At 47.6% G+C, this 21,474-nt stretch overlaps 1 protein-coding gene across 1 annotated transcript in view; it reads right to left on the bottom strand.

The window, feature by feature from the left end:
• FA2H (fatty acid 2-hydroxylase) overlaps positions 1-21,474 on the bottom strand; it is a 74,262-nt gene that overhangs the window by 35,700 nt on the left and 17,088 nt on the right. The window contains exon 2 of the mRNA XM_077831342.1: positions 1,022-1,114. Within this exon, the coding sequence (XP_077687468.1) occupies positions 1,022-1,114 (93 nt within the window). The remainder of the gene's footprint in view (positions 1-1,021; positions 1,115-21,474) is intronic.

The raw sequence follows: 21,474 nt of genomic DNA, 5'->3' as shown, positions 1-21,474 counted from the left end.
GATTCCATTTGGGCCATCACTATATTCTCTTCTAGTCCTACAATAATTTTCTGTCATTTACGTACAATGCCGCCACTGTTTACATATCCCAGAGTGGTGTTTGCTGCCCAGTCGGCTGCTCTATTATGGCACAACGGCATGGAGCTGCACAACAGTGAAGAAAGCTCTCCTTCACACAGTCACATGTGGACAATTCGTGAGCACGTAGAACATGCGAGGGTACACTATGACCTCCAGGACTGCACTTGGGATACTGGAGCACTCTTCCAATTAATCTGGATTTACCATTGTGACAAAAGAAGCATATTTGGATGTTGGGGAGGGGAAGAAGAGGCAGAAGGGGGTACAGAGCCTTTTACCCTAGGTCAGCAGCTCAAATGCAGCCCAGGCAGCTAGTGATTATCATTCATTGCCTATTTGGTGGCCTACAAAAGCTAGCGTGTGGATCGCCAACACGTAGCGCCCCTTTGCTAGTGTGCACTTCTCAGAGAGGCCTTGGTTTGAATGGGCTTGGAAAATGCATGCCCTCCTCACTCCAAGAGATGGTGGCATGGCACGTTGCTAGGGCAGCACAGAGGAAGCTTTTGTGGCTGGTCTGGAGGAAAAAGACGTCAGTCTTTAATACTTTTGATAAGCATGCTAATTACGTTCACAGAATGTCAGAACCAGCAATGGTACTGTGTGGTATCCCGCTATGGGCATAACCCTCACCCGTGCCCATGGTTCTCACGCTAGCCCTTCTAATGGAGATGCTGTGACTCCAATCCAGCTTCGTTCCTGCAGGATCTAGATGATCTGTGCAAAACTCCATTCTTGTCCTACCTTGTGTTTATTTGGAACATCTCTGCTCCTGATCTGGATTTGGACTGTGTTCCTTCCTTACAGGTTTGAAGGAAGATTTCCATTTTCAGACACAGAGAAGAGTGATCAAACATGTTAGCTTCTGGAGATCATTTGAACAAAGTAACAGTGTTCGAGAAGCCAACATGCTTCTGCAAATACTATACAACCAGCTCCTTACCTTATCTGGATCTACTGTTTTACATCTAGGATCCATCCTATGGTTCATTGTTCGAGCTGTGGAATTTACTGGTTTCTCTGTCTCAAGAAGGCTCTAGAGAAGAACAAGAAACAATTAAATCCATAAGACATCACTTGAATTTAGTCCGGCAGCAATAAAACCTGAGGCGTATAGCTAAGACCCACATATTAAGCAGCTAGTCAGGATTTTTACTAAGTTCCCGCAGCAGATTTCATATGCATCAGGGAAGCACTAGCTTTATGCTGTCAGAAGTCTAGAATCTTTGTTCTTTGGTACATGACAAATGGCAAAACACCACTAACCCCTCACAATCATGTCAGTTATATACATACATACAGGCTTTACACAGAAGTCATTGAGTTCTGATAAAAGAAAAGGAGTACTTGTGGCACCTTAGAGACTAACCAATTTATTTGAGCATGAGCTTTCGTGAGCTACAGCTCACTTCATCAGATGCATACCGTGGAAACTGCAGCAGACTTTATATATACACAGAGAATATGAAACAATACCGCCAATTGTTTCATATTCATAATACAATTACCAGCAGGACAGTGGGGTGGGAGGAGGTATTGTTTCATATTCTCTATGTATATATAAAGTCTGCTGCAGTTTCCACGGTATGCATCTGATGAAGTGAGCTGTAGCTCACGAAAGCTCATGCTCAAATAAATTGGTTAGTCTCTAAGGTGCCACAAGTACTCCTTTTCTTTTTGCGAATACAGACTAACACGGCTGTTACTCTGAAACCTGAGTTCTGATAATGTTTTTTCCTGCAACTGTATTCACGTGGGCCAAGATTTTGGGCACCTCCATATTTTTAGTGTCTAACTTGAGAAACCTTAAAGAGGCTTTCCCAAACTTCAGAGAGTGGGTGCTCTGTATTTTCTGAAAATAAGTCCCATTAAGGCTGCTCAAACGTTGGACCACCAAAAATCACTAGTGTCATTTTTGAAAAATCTTAGCCATGACCTGTGTGTGTGGAATAGCCATGTGTGGAACAAGCGCTCCCAGATTAAATCCTGATGCTTGGCGGCATGTGGTGTCCCAGGCACACCATTATCAGAGCACCAACGAGCATCACTTTCCACTTTTTAAAAATCTTGACGTGCAATTGTATTGTCCAGAGAAAAAACATTTCTACTAAACCTGCTTGGGAAACAGTTTTTTTGTCCTTCAAACATCTGATTCGAAAAAAAAAAATTCCAGCCCAAAATTGGAATGAAGAGTCAAAAAAACCCCTCAATTTTCACACCCCAAAAATCCAAACCATTTTTGGATCGGGTCAATCAAATTATGGATTTCAATTTTGACTTTTGTCTTTACCATCAGTTTAGTTAAAAAAAAAACACTTAATTTTGAAACCTAACTGAATTTGTCATTTAGAAAACAAAATGGGATGTTTCAACAATTTCAGAACTCTCACTGCAATGAGCTTCTGAAATAGGAAATTTCTTGAAACTGACCCATTCCCACAAAATTTTTGGTTTCAACTAAAACAGTATTTTCCGATGAAACAGCATTTAATCAAAGAGTTCCCAGCCAGCTTTAATTTCTACTAACTAGGCCATCAGTTCACTCTCAGCATTGCAAGCTAGATACCAAGTGACCAAGGTGGCTACCCTGAGGACACCTTTCAAGCAGCAGCACCATCCACCCCCAACACATCTGCAGACAGGCATTTTGACATCTTTGGTTTCAGAAGCACAATGCTCCTGACAGGCATCGCAACAGCAGAAGTGGAAGGTTGAGGAGCTGCTGTGGACAACGGGGGGGGGGGGGGGGGGTCACATAAGCAGAGACGATGAGCAAATAAGGAGAACCGCTATGAAAAGCAGCTGGAAACCCACAGCTCCAAATAGCCAAGTAAACTGGAAGTAAGGAGAGATCACCTACTTATAGCTCATGAAGAATCAGCCAAAAAGAGAACTAGACTAGGGGGTTACAGTCAGGAGAGCAAATTTTCTTGTTTATTTCTTCTTTCAAGCCATGTGTGCTTCAAAGGGGTTTACACACAAGCATTGGAAAGATGGGAAATCCAGCATTAAGGTTAACACTGGGGGAAAGTAGCAGACTGTATGGAAATGAATAGCTCCAGACAGACAGACAGCCATCAGCAATCAAACCCAGACACTTTCAACACAGTTAGCCTCATACACCTACCACTGCACCATGGCTCATTTACCATCAGCATGGCCACAACCCATGGCCAGTTCACTTCCCTTTGGCAAGAGCAATGCCAGCCTCTGCCCCATTCCCCGTTTTGACCCCTTGTTAGTATATAGGCTTCTTTGTTTGCCTGAAATAGAATTTTGGGTTTGACTTTGATACTTTTATATTTTTATTAATATGTGGATAAAACAAAGACACTGTGTTGCATTCTTCACAACCAGACGGGGCTTTTAGTACAATGGGAAGAGATAAGGTATAGAGCTAGTGTGTTACAGGGTATGGTGGGAGTGCAATGTATATGAGCATACACTAAAAGGCTGCCTGGCTCCTTTCTCAAGCCAAGGTCAAGCAACCAATTAGGAGGGGTAAGGGAGGATGGGGGGAGGCATAAGAAACACTAAAAGCCAAAGAAAAGCCTGGCCTTGGCCAGAACACAACCTCACCCCTCCCATAATATAAAAAAGGTGGAACGAAGACCCCAGACTCACAACCCTCCAAAACAAAACATGACAATACGTTCTAAGGAGAGTAACTAGGGGCGTGCCCTGCAGGTATATTTGGGCCTGCTAAGAAGGAGGAGGTGGGAATGGGGAGGTGGGACACAGGCAAGGCTCTGCAGTGTCACAGCTGGGAAGGGGGACCCAGGGGAAATGCTCTGCGGCATCAGAGCTGGGAACAAAACACTAGGAAACAGACTCTGCGGCATGTAAATCTATGAAGATGCTTGCTTGAAGCTTACCCCAACAAACATCGCAGTGCCTGCACTTTGGACTTCTGCTTTGTCTGTGTGACAAGAACCGGGGGAGGGGGTGAGGGGAAAGCCCTCTAGCACCCCTCACACCCAAGAGTGGAAGCAATGCACCAACTGGGATTTTATCATGATCCAAGAGTGAACTAGCCATCTTCCAATACAAATAGGAAGGCCATCCATAATCACTCCCAGACCCTGCCAGCCAGGCTTCCAGGGAGACCAAGGACGCTCTGTATATCCCCACACATAGACCGTTACATAAACCACTGTGTGATGGCCACAGACTAAGGCCTTTAATAACTGTCTACTTTGCAACGTGTACAAGATTCGTGGCCAAGCCGCCCATCTGGAGACTGTTATAGGGGTACCAACTAACTGCTATGCTTGTCAAAGACTTAAAATCATACAGTCATAGGGTTAGAAGGGACCGCAAGGGTCATCTAGTCTAACCCCCTGCCAAAACGCAGGATTTGGCTTTACTCAATACAAAAGTTGCACAGACAGTAGTAAGACAGAGACTTTTGAGGTAGAACTCCTCCCCACTCCATAGTATTTGAAGCGTAATCTTAAACTTTATATTTATATTATACTCACACAGGAAATTCAGAGTTATTTTACATTATTCCACATACACCCCCAATCCCCCAGCACACACCATTTGTTTGCAACTAACTACATCTTAGCAGAAGAGCTTTAGCCTGTGAATTCTTCCTCCAGCCTTGGAGCAAGTTTTAGAGTCAGCAAACCCACCCAGATGTCTCCAAGGAAGAGTCCTCCTCGCATATACGGTCCTGGAGGTGGAGGGGGAAGGAAAGGGAATGCGGGAGTTAAATTATGTAGATGTAGGCCAGTAGAGTAGCCTTCACTCCCACAGAGATATGAGTTGAGTCCCAACTTGGGAAACAAGTCAGTTCCAAAAATAAATCAGGGCACTGGACATAGTTGTCAGAATCCTTGAGAAGCCCATAACAGCTATCTACATCAAAAGCTATTCTTAGTGCTTGCCTAGAGCCAGTGCTTTCATGAGCATGAGCTTCCTCCACCTATGCCAAATACAGAGATAAAATAACCTCTTTACTCCGACTCAACTTTCCCCTGGATATGTATCCCAGGATTGCATTAGTCCTTTTGGCCACAGTATCACACTGGAAGTTCATGTTCAGCTGATTATCCACCATGACCCCCAAATCTTTTTCAGAATCACTGCTTCCCAGGATAGAGTCCCCCACATCCTGTAAGCATGGCCTACATTCTTCATTCCTAGATGTATACATTTACATTTAGCTGTATTAACATGCATATTGTTTACTTGTACCCAGTTTACCAAGCAATCCAGATCACTCTCTCTCAGTGATTTGTCCTTTTCATTATTTACCACTCTCCCAATTTTGGGGTCATCTGCAAACTTTATCAGTGAAGATAAAGCTAATTAATAAAAGTTGTTAAGCAGAATAGGGCCGAGAACCAATCCCTGCAGGATCCCACTAGAAACACAACTGTTTGATGATGACTCCCTGTTTAAGGTTACATTTTGAGACCTCTCAGTTTTCCAGCTTTTAATCTATTTATGTTGACTGGCATTAATTATATTACCCTCCTTTAAGTCTTGATTAATCAAGTCCCATGTCAGTAGCTCCATTATGTTGTCTGGGATTGGGGTCAGACTGACAGGCCTATAATTACTTGGGTAATCCTGTTTATCCTTTTTAAATATTGGCACAACAATAGCTTTTTTCCACTCTTCTGGAAATTCCCAGTTTTCAAGAGTTATTCGGAGGGGGGGGGGAATAATTAACATTAATGGCCCCGTGAGCTCCTTAGCTAGCTCTTTCAAAACTCTTGGATGCAAGTTATCTGTGTCTGCTGATTTAAAAGTGTCTAGCCTTAGCAGCTGCTGTTTAACATCCTCGAGATACTAGTGGAATGGAAAGAGTATTAGCATACATTATGACATATGTTTATTTCCCAAATACAGAATAGAAATATTTATTGAACATTTCTCCCTTCTCTGTATTATTGATCATTCTACCATTTCCATCTAGTAATGTACCAATTCCATTGTTAGGATTATTTTTGTTCTTAATATACTTAAAAAATCTCCTCATTATCCTTAACTCTGCAGGAAATAGATTTCTCCTTGTGTCCCTTTGCTTCCCCTATCAATAGTCTGCAGTTCCTAGCTTCTAATTTATATTCATTACTATCAACTTCCCCTTTCTTCCATTTGTTTATATAATAAATTTATGATTTTATTTTATTATATATATATCATTTTGACCAAAGAAGAAAGTCCAGCTCCTAGTATAGACCTAGTAGAGGCATGATTAGTTTAATAAACATTACCTTTGCCATGCTCTAGAATAGATCCATTCATAGGTGCTGACTCCATGGGTGGTCCAGGGCTGGAGCACCCATTGGGAACAATTTGTGGGTGCTCTGTACCCACCGGCACCCAAGCTCCCCCTCAGCCCCCGCCCCACCTCCTCTCTTGAGTGCACTGCAACCCCGCTCCTCCGCCCATCTCCCAGCATTTCCTGCCTGTGGCAGCATTAGCACGCTCCGGGGTGGGGAAGGAGTGGGAATGTGACGTGCTCAGGGGAAGAGGTGGAGAAGAAGCGGGGCAGGGATTTGGGGAAGGAGTTGGAATATTGGCAGGGAGGGGGGGGAGTTGGGGCAGGGACTTTGGGGAAGGGGTGGGAAGCACCCACAGGAAAGAGGGGAAGTCAGTGCCTATGGATCCATTACAAGGTTCTCCACAAGGGAGAAGGCAGAGAGGCCTTGCACCTGATTAAAACTGAAGGATTTAATTCCTCCTGCATTCACTGTCCTTTCTCCTAAAGTTTCCCACCATTGCTACTGGCCCAATGGTGGGAGCACTAGTCCCAAGAAACTGACAGAGGGTGCCAGAGTGTTTCCCTGTTATCTAAACCCTGCCAGCTCAGTGATGACACGATGGTTACAGTAAACAGTGACAACCTACACGCTAGTGTTCCCACCCCACCCATTGAGCATTAATGCCAGAAAGGCCTATTTCTAGCCAAACATAGCTAGGAGCAAAATGCAGAAACATTTAATTGCAGAAGCCAATGCTTCCATGCGGAAGAAAGCCTCCAACTAAACTCTTGCTCAGCATTTAGGAAAGGGTTGGGAAGGGAAGAGTGTGCGAATCGTGCTTTTGTTCTGCTTGGCAATTCATGCAGCAGGATGCTGGACGCTCCCAATCCCCTCCCCACTCTGCTCCCAGCTGCAGTAAATCACCTTCCCCCAGGCTGGAAACCAGGCAGGCACCAGGCTGAACCAGCTCCACTGCCACTATTTAAGAGAAAGACACTTGTCAAACATTGCACACTACCCCACCCTAAGCTGGAGGGTCCACCACTCCTGAACGAGGGCTGTGACAACGTTACGACCCTCCACAAGGCCAAGTATTATAAACGCAGATCATGGGAGGTGCATGAACTGCCAGCTCCTAGCTCCTGCCCTGCCCCTTCTGCTCCTCTCCCCCGCCGTAGCATAGCCAAACACCCCCCCGCCCCCGCCGCCTCAACGCCTCCAGGCTCGCAGTGCTGGCCAGGCAGGCAGCGCAGCTCCCCGTGCCCCCAGCCCCAGAGCACCAGGAGGGTGGCGCAGTCCCCAGCAACACCCAGCCCCAAGTGGGCGATGTGAGCACTGGCCCCAGCCACCTGGAGTCCTGCACCGCAGGTTGGCCATGAGGGAAGAGCACCAGCAGGAAGCAGGAGAGGCTCTGGGGGTGGAGCATGGGCAGGGCCATGCAGGGCTGTTTGGGGAGGCTCAGCCTCCCCTGGCCTGTGATTCCTGCCGCCCGTGATGCAGGTGCTCGCAAAGTGTTGTTCCCTGCTAGCAGGCTGCTGGAACATACAGGCTGCTGCTCTCAACAATGCTCAGAGAACAGGATGTTTGACGGTCACCTGCCTGCTTAGAAAGTTCGAGGGCAGAGTGGAGGGTGGCATGACACCCACATGCACCCGGGATTTGATGGGGGTGGTGGGAAAGGTGGGAATTTAATGACGCATCGGCTCTGGTTTAGAAACATTCAGTAAAACACAAGAGGTGCCATTAGAAAGCAAGTTAAAGGGTGCTAGAAGGGCACACGTGTGCCAAGGTTAGAGAGACGCGTTAGCAGCCTCTTTTATCGCACATACTGCACGGAGGGCATGTTTCCACCCTGGTACCGTCTGGCAGCGTTATCACAGCGCAAGTTATCAAGAAGTCAAAGCAGAAACACCCAGCCCACTTCATGAATTCAGATTCCTCAGCCCAGCGAGAGAGAGGCGCTGCAGTTTGTCCTCCCACGCAGGGTGTCTACCCATCTATCAAAACCCGACAGATGCTCCTCCACCAGCAATCCCTGCTCAATGCCCCATCCTGTACCTCCTCCCCGTCTCTTCTGCAAGGCACTGTGCGCGCGCGTTATCTGAATATGAATCAAGTAAGATCCAAGATTCTCACCCTTCTGTCAGTCCCATGAGACCATGGCCCCACATGGCAAGTTTCCAGGCTCAGGCTAAGGCGGATGTTATGCCCTGGGAAGATCCCCAACCCAGACTTCACAGTCAGCTTCCTTGGCTAGGAAAAGTCTAAATGTTTTTCCTCCAGCGCCGCAGCTGCGCCAGACTCAGTGGTGCAAGCCATCGTGCAGTCTGGTGCAGAGGGGTTGCTGTCATCTCCCCTACCCCTGCTCTAACTAGCTATGCACACACTTTGCAACAACTAAGACTCCATCCCCAGCTTCCCTCCAGGCCTGTGAACAGATCCCAAGTTCTAGAGGTTTGGGTTTTTTTGAGGTATTCCAGTTGTTTTATGCCAGTCTCTGCCCATGAGCTGCTTGTGAAGTCTTTGCTCTGTGCCTTTAACTTACGGGCACTGTTCCCTCTAAGCTGTGAGCGTGCACACAGATCCTAAACCCTGCACACATGGCAAAACACTGCGTGCACAAAAATTTGCACAGAAGAAATTTTTTGTGCACACAGCCTGTCGAAAATTAGAGGGAACATTGCTTATGGGCTGTTTTGATTTGTCTGTGGTATGTTTGTTTGACTGAAATACACTAACTGGTGAAAATTTGGCATTTCAGGCAGCATTCCCAGTGAACTTGTTCATTCCAATGTCTGTAGAAAACAAACAGCTAAAGCAACTGTGCTTGAAAATGTGAATGAGTGCTCAAGTAATACAGCTTGGACTGTAATAATGCATCATTCTTTGTTCCTGTGATTCTTCTCAGTGCAAGACAGTAACTCAATGGACTCTGGATTATCCCATGGGCATACATGGATCACAAGCCCTATAGTTATTGGGCTACTGCAAAGGATCCATCCAACAGAAGGAGAGCTCACCAGAGTGCTCACTAACATGGGACACTTCAGCAGGTTGGACATCCTTCTTTGCTAGCCAACACCCTTCTCGGTTGCAGGAACTCTGGAACAAAGCGAGGATCCTAGCTCTGATAGGTGGCTGGTCATGTCACCTCATCTCTGCATCATGGCAAGCAGCAAAGGTCTCTTTTGTGGGAAAGGGTTCAAACAGGAGTTTACAAAACCCTCCGTGGCTAAATGTCCAGGATCCAATGCACTCCCAAGTATGGAGGAACGTACTAGTGCTTCCCCAAGCGAGGGCAGACCAAGGAATGGCCCTGCCTGCACCATCATGGCTATGAGAAACAAGGTCACAGTCACTGTTCTGACACAGCTCAAGCCCCCACAATAGGTCTTCATCAGGGCTGGAGGAGTTTTCGGAATCAAGCATGGGGAGAGTATGGAGAACAGTGGTGAGCTGCATTTATGACACAGTGAGGCAGACACTTCCTACGCGAGCGTCTGAGAGCCTCTCTCGGATCTGCAGAGGACCATCGATAGCTTCACTTCTTTTCATGTAAGGCTCCAAACCCAGCTGCACGTTTAGGACCTTGATGTACAACAATCACCACCTCCTCCGTAGGCAGACCTCCGTCAGGACGTCTGCTGTATCACTACCTCCATATGCTCATTTGCCTCTAGGAACAGGATGGCTTGGGGCAGGCAATGGGATGTAGAGGCCATCACCTCTAGGCCACTTGCGCACCTCAGTCCAAAGGCATTGCCATCGAATGGTCAAGTCAATCCACTTCCCAGCAGATGTGGGTCTGCTTAAAAGTCCCCAGTGCGATTGCTGTCCCCCGCCAGCGGCATCAAGACAAAACATCACCTCTGCAGCTTACACTGCTGCTGCTCAAGCAGTGAACAGAGAACTTCCACCTCCGGGTGCAAACACTGCTTCAGTAAGGGCGCTTTCCATTTAACTAAGGGCTCGTCTTCACTGCAATGTTCACTCGAGCTATAGCAAGCGTGGCCCCTACCGTGACTTCTGCCCACACACTGAATCCTTCAGCGCGAGTTCAACGGTGCTTTAACCTGGCAGGCCAGCTAGCTCCAGGGCGCATGGGGCGACACTAGGTGCTGACAACACCGGAGCTAGTTACGCAGCGGGGACTCAGCGGTTCTGTGATGCTAATAGACTCTGCAGTAATTCAACCACTGTAACCAGGAGGGGGCCGGCGGTGGCACCTTAAAGACTAACAGATTTATTTGGGCCTAAGCTCTCGTGGGTTAAAACCCCACTTCTTCAGATGCATGGAGTGGGTTTTTTAGCCATAAAAGCTTAGGCCCAAATAAATCTGTTAGCCTTTAAGGTGCCACCGGACTCCTCGCGGTTTTTGTGGCTACAGACTGACACGGCTGCCCCCAGATACTTCCAACCACTGTGCAGCTCCAGTGGTGTTCTGGAGCTCGGCCAACTCCAGAGGCATTAACAAGACAGCAGAAACAAGCCCTAGATGTCTGAGCCCCTTGACAGACATGGGAGCAACAGACCAGCTGCCAAGTGCTCTCAGGATGGGCAGGGTCTCCAGCCAATATCCAGTGACCAGGGTCCTGATAGGTACTATGCAACGGCCACACCTAAGTACCAAGTGCCATAGGTGGTCTGGGCGCTCTGGCTCTGGCTGCCAACTGAATTCCAAAGCCGGGAGATCTGCCTCTATATTCAGGTCAAGATCCTTCACTGCTCTATCATATCTAACCTGCATGCGCAAGCCCACAGCCAGCCGCCCCAGCAAGGAAGAGCAGAACTGAAGGCTGGCTCTCTGAACAGCAGCCTAAGTATGCCCTTCCTCCAGGTATGTCACATGGCGTCACCCATTCACTAGACAGCAGGCAACTGCACAGCCAGGCGCATTTCACTTCATCAGCAGCGCTGCCTGGGTAATGGCTGTTTAGTTTTCCAGGTGCGTGACTTCTGGAGAGCAGCAGTTCTCAGCCAGCCATGCCCAGCTGTCAGGGACAATGCAGGCATCAGTCCCCAAAGGAGGAGCTGCTGGCTGCTCCCCACTCCAGAACTCCTAGGACTCCCATAAACCTCTTAACCATCTAGACCAAAGACAGAAAGCTCCTGTGTGTGCAATCCATGACCAACTCGCCTCTGCCAGGAGTTTCACTGGTGTAAAACTGAACCACCAGCAAGCTTCAGACAGCCTAGAAGTCAGCCAGAGTAGCAAACAGAAGGTTAGAATCAAAGAGAAAAAGTATCTGAAGAGAGGAGAGCAGTGCAAGGGGGTTGGGGTACAGGGTGCAGCAGGGGGCTCAGGGCAGGGAGTTAGGGTGTGGGCTCCGGCCTGGCGCCCCTTACCTGGAGCGTCTCTGGAGTGGCAGCAGAGCGCACCTGGGCCAGGGCAGACTCCCTGCCTACCTGCCCTGTCCCCGAGCCATGCCGCTCTGGGAAGTGGCCGGCCCCATGTCCCTGCGGTCCGTGGGGGGAGGGGGGACAGAGGGCTGAGCACGCTGCCCTTGCCTGTGGGTACCTCCCCCGAAACTCCCACTGGTCGCGGTTCCCTGTTCCTGTCCAATGGGAACTTCGGGGGAGGTACCTACAGTCAACAGCAGTGCACGGAGCCCTCTGTCCCCCCTCCCCCAGGGGCTGCAGGGACATGGTGCTGGCTGCTTCCCAGAGCAGAGTGGGGCCTGCAGCTCCACAGGGGTGGCAATCCCGCGGGCTGGATCCGGCCCGTGGGGCATAGTTCGCTCACCTCTAGTTTAGTTATTCAGGTGACCTTGAGCCCTGGGCAGTGCAAGCGTCTCCTTGCTTCCTCAGAGTCAGACACGCTGGGAGGCTCCCTCCTGCTGCCTATTAATTTCATTTGGTAACCCCTAGTTCTTGTGTTCTGAAAAGTAGTAAAAAAAAAAAAAAAAAAAAAGAGACACCACTTCCTTCTCTACACCAGTCATGATTTTATGGACCTCAAATCATATGTCCCCTTAGCCCTCTCTTTTGCAAGCTGAAAAGTCCCAGTCTTATTAATCTCCCCCCATATGGCAGCTGTTCCATACCCCTAATCATTTTTCTTTCCCTTTTCTGAAACTTTTCCAAGTCCAATATATCTTTTTTGAGATGGGGCGACCACATCTGCATGCAGTATTCAAGATGTGGGCGTACCATGGATTTTTATAGAGGCAACATGATATTTTCTGTCATATTATCTATCCCTTTCTTAATTATTCCCAGCCTTCTGTTCGCTTTTTTGACTGCCGCTGCATATTGAGTCGATGTTTTCAGAGAACTATCCGCAATGACTCAAAGATCTCTTTTTTGAGTGATAATAGCTAATTTAGACCCCATAATTTTATATGTATAGTTGGGATTATACTTTCCAATGTGCATTACTTTGCATTTATCAACATTAAGTTTCATCTGCCATTTTGTTGTCCAGTCACCCAGTTTTGAGAGATCCTTTTGTAGTTCTCTGCAGTCTGCCTGGGTCTTAACTATCTTTAGTAATTTTGGATCATCTGCAAATTTTGCCACCTCCCTGTTTACCTCTTTTTCCAGATCATTTATGAATATGTTGAATAGGACTGGTCCCAGAACAGACGCCTGGGGGACACCACTATTGACCTCTTTTCATTCTGAGAACTGACCATTTGTTTCTACCCTTTGTTTCCTATCTTTTAACCAGCTACCAATGCATGAGAGCACCTTCCCTCTTATCCCATGGCAGCTTACTTTGCTTAAGAGCCTTTGGTGAGGGACCTTGTCAAAGGCTCTCTAAAAATTTAAGTACACTATCTCCACAGGATCCCCTTGGTCCACATGCTTGTTGATCCCCTCAAAGAATTCTCGTAGATTGGTGAGGTATGATTTCCCTTTACTAAAACCATGTTGACTCTTCCTCAACAAATTATGTTCATCTATATATATCTGACAATATTGTTCTTTATTATAGTTTCAACCAGTTTGCCCGGTACTGAAGTCAGGCTTACAGGCCTGTAATTGCTAGGATCACTTCTGGAACCCTTTTTAAAAATTGGCGTCACATTAGCTATTCTATGAATGAAATACTTCAGATACTACTAGTTGCATGTTGGGTAACCAACCATTTCCAGAAGGAAACACTACACAGTGTCTGATTTTTGCAAGCCAGGCACGCATGAGAAGTATGCATGTACTCTCAAGCAGCGTTTTACTCCCTTGGGTATCACATTCCACTGGGCTGCTCTGGCCTATGAAGTGATTAACCTAAGTAGAACAAAAGAAATCCAAAGCAGCACACACCCAGAGATATCTGCTGTTGACATTTTCCCTGCCAAACTAGCTAGTTAGAGCTTTTTAGATTTAAAGGGAGGCAGCCTCTACTATGGTGCTGAATTTGGGCAGTTGCATTGATTACCATTACTACAAACAAGCGTCACAAAGATCATTAAACAGCAGCAAAGAACAATGCCTGCTAGATAAGGTTATTGAACAATTGCACGTTTTCCCACTACTCCCTTCCCTCCTGAGGAGAGAGAAAACACAAAAGCAGAACATGTTAAAAAATGTGTGAAGCCTGGTTCTTCATGACAGAACGTTGCACCTTTCACGGCTTCTCATCTGGGGTAGATTTTCCTCAGAGGTATGCACTGCTCAGGGTGCAAGGCTCAGTCTATCATTATCACAGCTTTATTGCAAAGAGCCAGCACCTGATAAGGGCTAGTCCATGGTAACCTGTGAAGCTTCTACTGGCTTTTTCTGTTTCACTTTCCCAACTCAGTAACCGCTTCCAACAGACAAGCCAGAGATGGAAGGATGCAAGGGGGGGGGGGGGGGGGCACACAAACCTAAGAGAAGTGATGAGGTGCTGACAATGGGATCAAGAGCTTCTCTTCGCTAGGTGACTCATTCAAATGCCGCGCCGGCCTGCACTGACGAATAGTGGGACAATCTGTGTGTTCAGTGTTTGTGTGCCTAGCCCAGTGGGGTCCCATGCCATGACTAGGGCATACATGGGCCTGCATTAAAGAGATTTCATTGAGAAGACTGCTATAATCACAGCACAAAAGCCATCTTCACTAGCCTTGCTGACTGCCTGTCAGTAGAGTGACTGGGTCAAAACAACTGAATTCCCTTGGGACGTCTAGATATGCCCCCTCCAGGTCAGATTTATGGTGCATTAGCAGAGGTAGAGCGCGCGAGATGCTTGCCGGTCCACTATCCATGCAGTACCCGTTCTAGGGCTAGCAGCCTCTAGCCTCCAAGGTTGTTCCAACCCGATACCACGTGCATTGTCGAGCATTCTGAAGTTACTGGGTGCTTTGGTAATGGAAGGAAGGGCGGAGTATTTCCACAGTACTACAAGCGGAGCCAGACTTCCTAGAGCCCCCTTCCCTTCGGGATTCAGATTAAAATCTTCCCTAATATTTTACTGGGCTCGGGAAATGGACATTAACTGAGGGCCCACGCAGCCGTCAAGGGTAGGTAGGTGTATTTGTGGTGCACCGACAGAGCATGTGCCACGCTGTGAACAGCACGGAGCGGGACTAGGTCTCGTCCCCTACCCTGAGGGAGCAGAGATGACTAGACAATCATTCAGACAAAAAGGCACTACCGGGGCCAGCAGGCGGACGCAGCACAGAGCAGGACAGGAGCCCCTCACACAGATGAATCCACCACACACTGAAATGCTTGTAACACGGATGGGCTTCCAGAGGCCATGTGTTTTGAGGATTTCTCCATTTAATATGTGCAGAGGGTGTCTGGAAAGGCTTCTGCTAGTAGCAGATTGTGTTAAGACACAATCACATCCTCAGTAGCCTCCATGCTGTCCCTTCCGTGTTCATGGGAGCAACTAGCCCCGAGAGAGGATGGCCCACCAGGTAAGGAGGTCGAGTTGTGCTGTCGCACACTCTAGAGTAGACAGGGACAGGACAGAACTGAACTGGCTGAGAAGAGTTAGCGCAGGGGTGGGCAAACTCTTTGGGCCGAGGGCCACATCTGTGTTGGGAAATTGTATGCAGGGAAGGGGCAGGTGGTTGGGGTACAGGAGGGAGTGTGGGGTGCAGGAGGGGTGCGGGAACGGGCTCAGAGCAATGGATTGGGGCAGAGAAGGGGTGCAGACGGTGGGAGGGAGCTCAAGGAAGGGGGTTGGGGTGCACAGGGTGCAGCAGGGGGCTCAGGGCGGGGGGTTGGAGTGCAGGAGGGGTTCAGGCTCCAGCCTGGTGCGCTTACCTAAAGCGGCTCCAGGGTGGCAGAGGCGTGCACCAGGGCCAGGGCAGGCTCCCTGCCTGCCTGCCCAGGCCCCACACCACTCCGGGAAGCGGCTGGTACCACGTCCCTGCGAGGCCCCTGGGGGGGCCCCCCCACAGGGCTCCACGTGCTGCCCTTGCCACACCTCCAGGTACCTCCCCCAAAACTCATTGGCTGCGGTTCCCCATTTCTGGCCAATGGGAGCTGCAGGGGGCAGTGCCTGGAGGCAAGGGCAACATACAGAGCCCTCTGCGGCACCCCCCCCACCCCCCGGGGCCCCAGGGCCATGGTGCCGGCCGCTTCTGAGAGCAGTGCAGGGCCTGCCAGACCACAGTGGGCAATCCCGCAGGCCGGATGCAAACCCTGACAGGCTGGATATGGCCCATGGGCCATAGTTCGCCCACCCCTGAGTTAGAGACTCCTACTTCTCACACCAGAGGGGAGCCCTAGAGTTCTGACCCCCAGCCTGGCAAGAATTCCATGCTGCCCCCTCTCCATCCTGCAGTTTGTTTGCACCCAACCAAACTCATATGTGCAACACTGACATAGAGAAGCTGGAAAGTCACTTAGTATCTCCTTCGGCATCCTCCCTGCGGATGCAGTCTCCATTCCTCCCTCCTCTGACACGCTTGCATGGCTGAGATTTGTAAGCCCAGATGGACGCCCACACAGAGCTGCCAAACGCTGCTTCAGATCAGATGCTCAGATTTAGTGGGCGTGGTCACACCAATTCCTCCCAGCCACAAACATGCCATCTTAAAAAACACAAAGGCAACTCCAGTCCCAAGACTGATTTAGACTGTATTTCCAGAAGCCAGCCCCACGCCTTCAGTTGGAATGAGCAATAAAGTAGGAGTCAGCCTTCAGTTGGTCCATTGTCCAGCAGTCAACAAGCTAAACTCTAGTTACAAACAAGGGGCCTGAGGCTCCAGTACATTAATCCAGTTCTGCGCTGGTGTAATTCAATCAATTCAGTTACAGTGGCGAACCAAGCCCAGGAACTGCTGCTGTAGACTGCTCATCCAGCCACTACAGCATCTCTTGCTAGCTGCAACCCCATGTGTGATTTCGCCTTCCTGATTTCACTCCTTTAAGCCCAAGCAATATTTTTATACTCATCCCTGGTCATTTGTCCAATTTTCCACTTCTTGTAAGCTTCTTTTTTGTATTTAAGATCAGCAAGGATTTCACTGTGAAGCCAAGCTGGTCGCCTGCTATATTTACTATTCTTTCTACACATCGGGATGGTTTGTCCCTGTAACCTCAATAAGGATTCTCTAAAATACAGCCAGCTCTCCTGGACTCCTTTCCCCCCTCATGTTATTCTCCCAGGGGATCCTGCCCATCAGTTCCCTGAGGGAGTCAAAGTCTGCTTTCCTGAAGTCCAGGGTCTGTATTCTGCTGCTCTCCTTTCTTCCCTGTGTCAGGATCCTGAACTCGACCATCTCATGGTCACTGCCTCTCAGGTTCCCATCCGCTGTTGCTTCCCCTACTAATTCTTCCCGGTTTGTGAGCAGCAGGTCAAGAAGAGCTCTGGCCCTAGTTGGTTCCTCCAGCACTTGCACCAGGAAATTGTCCCCTACACTTTCCAAAAACTTCCTGGATTGTCTGTGCACCGCTGTATTGCTCTCCCAGCAGATATCAGGGTGATTGAAGTCTCCCATGAGAACCAGGGCCTGCGATCTAGTAACTTCTGCAAGTTGCCGGAAGAAAGCCTCGTCCACCTCATCCCCCTGGTCTGGTGGTCTGTAGTAGATTCCCACCACGACATCACCCTTTTTGCTCACAGTTTTAAACTTGATCCAGAGACTCTCAGGTTTTTCTGCAGTTTCATACTTGAGCTCTGAGCAATCATACTGCTGTCCTCTTTCTCTGCTCAGAATTTGGAATACAGAGTGGCCCCATGCGGAATTAAAGAAACTCCTCTGACTTTGAGTAGTTAGCACAAGCTGTATGGAGCGTGGGGAGCCAAGAAGCAGCTATTTAGAAGACAGAGGGTGGGGAAGAGGAACAGGAACATACAAAATATCTTCAGAATAAAACCCATTCACTCCACACATGAGCAATACTAGAATCAAGCATCAGAAGAATCTAGCCACTTGCTGACCAAGCATCCCTTTCTCCCCAACCCCTGTGCTTAAAGAATGAATGAAAATTTTTTGCATTAGATTTAAGTTTCCTCTTCCAGAAGTTTGAGGCCCCTATTCGGCCAATAATCCAGACCAGGGAACTAGGGCTGTCAATTAATCGCAGTTAACTCACGCGATTAACTCAATTTGCACTGTTAAACAATAGAAATTGAAATTTATTTTTGATGTTTCTACATTTTCAAATATATCTGAAAGCGAGAACAGGTATTTGCATGGCACTGCTGTAGCCGGCATTGCACGATAGTTACGTGCCAGATGTCTAAAGATTCACATGTCCCTTGGTGCTTCAACCACCATTCCAGGGGACATGCGTCCAGGCTGATGACGGGTTCTGTTCGATAACGATCCAAGCCTTAGCTTTTGGAAGTCAGAAATTCAGGGACATCCAGAACACGGGGTTGTGTCCCTGACAGACCTATCCTCCATGAACTCACCTAGTTCTTCTTTGAACCCAGTTATACTTTTGGCCTTCACAACATCCCCAGGCAACAAATTCCACATGTTGACCATACATTGTGTGAAGAGGCACTTTCTTTTGTCTTAATCCTGCTGCCTACTAATTTTGTTAGGTGACCCCTGGTGTTACGTGTTAGGTGTTACATGAAGGGCTAAACAACACCTCCCTACTCAGAGTCTCCACACAAGTCATGATTTTAGAGACCTCTATCAGCTCCCCACTTAGTTGTCTCATTTCTGAGCTGACCAGTCCCAGGCTTGTTGTATCAACCAGGCAAGGTACTAACAAGCTTCAACAGGACTTTATTTTCAAAGTGGAAACCTCTTTACCAAGAATGTTACCCACTTCATCCGATGAAGTGAGCTGTAGCTCACGAAAGCTTTTGCCCAAATAAATTTGTTAGTCTCTAAGGTGCCACAAGGACTCCTTTTCTTTTTGCAAACAAAGAAAGTTCGGGATGAACTCTAAAATAAGGCAGCAAAACTAGGTCAAGGTTTTTAGGGTGACTGGGCCACCTTTGTCAGAAATTCCCATAGTTTTTGTTGAACTGGACACGCTGAACAAGCAGCTTGAAATTGTTCCCTTGTAACTGCAGTGAGAGCGCTTGTAATAAGTGCGCCATGACAACGTCATCCTCCGGTGGACCATCTGGTGAAGGCAAAGGCAGGCGGGAAAGGCAATCAGCAACCACATTTTGGTTTCCAGGCTTATATTCCAGTTCATAATTGAAAGAGAGTAGTCTTCCAGACCTTCTAGCAATACGGTATCCTGCTCTTCCCAGTCCTTTCATGGTGAGCAACGTTGTCAAAGGGCTGTGGTCTGTGCGCAACTTGAACGTGTGGCCCCCACAAGTTCTCCATTTTTCAGTAGCCCAGACACAAGCTCTTTTTTCGACAGTAGAATATTCTCTCAGCATTACTTAGCGTCCTTGAAGCAAATGCAACCATCCTCTCGGTGTTGTCCTCATGCAGTTGTGTGAGAACAGCCCCAAGTCCATAATCAGAAGCATCAGTAGTTACAATTGTGGGCAATGCAGGACTGAATAGTGCAAGTACTGGACTATGTACAATCAAGTCTTTCACCGTTTCGAAACTAGCTTGTGGGGGGGGGGAGGGATAGCTCAGTGGTTTGAACATTGGCCTGCTAAACTCAGGGTTGTGAGTTCAATCCTTGAGGGGGCCATTTAGGGATTTAAGGAAAAACTTGGGGATTGGTCCTGCTTTGAGCAGGGGGTTGGACTAGATGACCTCCTGAGGTCCCTTCCAACCCTGATATCCTATGATCCGTTGTCCACACTAAGGTTGAACTTCTCCGTAGTAATTCCCATAACGGTTCAATGACAGAAGCATAAATGGGAATGAATTTTGCATACCAGGAGGTAAGACCCAAGAAGGAATGTAAGGTTTGCAAATCTGTTGGAGGAGGAGCATTTGAAATTGCCAGGATATGATCTGGATCAGGTTTTAGTCCAGCCTGTGAAATTGTATGCCCCAGAAAGGAGAGATCAGTGTGTCTAAATTTGCATTTGGACCTATTGAGCTGGAGGCCTGCTGTGCTGATGCAGTTTGGTACAGACAGCAGGTTATTGTCATGCTCCTCAGAAGTATTTCAAAACATGATAATATCCAGATAGCACTGAACTCCGTGTTGATTCTTCAGAATCAATGACATTTTTTGAAAGGCACTTGGGGCAGATGCGAGACCCTATGGAACACATTTAAAATGAAATAGTCCCTCATGTGTAATAAATGCTGTGAGGTCTCTGCTATCTTCATGCAACATAACCTGGTGGTTGCGCTCTGCAAATCAAGAGTAGAAAACACCTTTGCTCCACGGAGTTCTGCAAATACTTCTTCTAGGTGAGGAAGAGGATGGCTGTCAATCACAAAAGCTTTATTTGGCTCCCTTAAAGTCCACACAAAGGCAAATGCCTCCACCCTTCTTCTGTGTCACTACTGTAGGTGAAACCCATTCCGAGGAGTCGATCTCTTCAATAACATCCTTTTGAAGAAGTTTTCTAAGTTCCTCTGAAACAGCTTCCCTGACTGAAAAGGGTAAGCGCCGTAACTTCTGTCGTACAGGCATCACATTATTCCGCATTTTAACTTTATGCGGAAACCCATAAGCACAGTGGAGTTTCTCTTCAACCTGGTGTTGGGTCCCAGCTGAAACTGGTGTGTGTACCGCAAGAGTGCTTTGCTGAGGAAGATCAATTCATCCATTAACTACCCTGAGATTTAAAGCAGCCAATAAATCTCTGCCAAGGATAGGAGTGCCTTTGTGGACAATGTAGAACTCTGCAGTTACACAGCAATCACCAAAAGTAACTATTACCGGCAGGCAGTCATGTACTGGAATATGGTTTTTCAAATAGCACACCAAGTGAAGTTTGGGTTCAGTAAGAGGCATATCTTTAAAGTAATGCAGATAGATGGAATCAGGTAGTATAGATACCGCTGAGCCAGTGTCCAACATTAGCTGGATAGAGTGTGGTTTGCCTGAGGGTACGGTGGAAAGGTTTACAGTGCACTTTATCTGTTCTGGAATATGTGCAGTAGTGATTTTGTCCACGCTCAGCACAGTAACATCTGGTATTGTAACTGCATGCACCTGTTAATTGAACTGGCTACATTGACTGAACTGTCGCATACTTTAGCAAAATGTCCAATCTTTTTGCAATGATTGCAGTGAGCTACTTTTGCTGGACATCCTGTGTAGCTTGCAAGGTGTTGTGGGGATCCACAGCGAAAACATGCTTCTACTGTATTTTGAATTTGCTGATTCAGTGGTTTTTCATTAGTTTTCCTCTTGCAATTGTGTGTCTGCAGTGGTAGTGAACTTTTCTGCAAAGGAGTCACAGCCTGGACGATGCCTCCTGTATCCAGGCTCATTGTTTTGGCTTCAGCTGTAGCTGACTCAATCTGAGTAGCAATGGTTATTGCTTTTTCTAGTGTAAATTGTGGCTCTAGAAGTAAGTGTTCTCTTACATGAAGCATGTAGAGATCAGTCTCAATGAGCTGATCTCTAATCATCTCATCTGCCATATTCCCAAAGTCACAAATTACAATCAGACTCCTCAGGGAAGCAATATATTTCATTATAGTTTCCCCTGGTTTCTGCTCACACTGGCAAAATCTGCAGCGATTAGCTACTACATTCACTTTTGGCATAAAAAATTCCTTTAATGCAGTGAGTGCAGTCTCATTTATCATCTGCAAAGGGAAAAGTGTAAAATATACGCTGTCCTTCTGTGCCAAGGCAGTGGATTAGCAGAGCACGCTTTCTTACTTCAGAAATCTGTGTAGCACTGATTGCAAGCAGATAAGTCTCAAACATATGGATCCAGGTAGTA

Source organism: Eretmochelys imbricata, chromosome 12 (genome assembly GCF_965152235.1).
Source record: "Eretmochelys imbricata isolate rEreImb1 chromosome 12, rEreImb1.hap1, whole genome shotgun sequence".
Lineage (NCBI taxonomy): Eukaryota > Metazoa > Chordata > Testudines > Cheloniidae > Eretmochelys > Eretmochelys imbricata.
The sequence above is the reverse complement of the archived record's forward strand: the minus strand, read 5'-3'. Positions and strand labels throughout refer to the sequence as shown.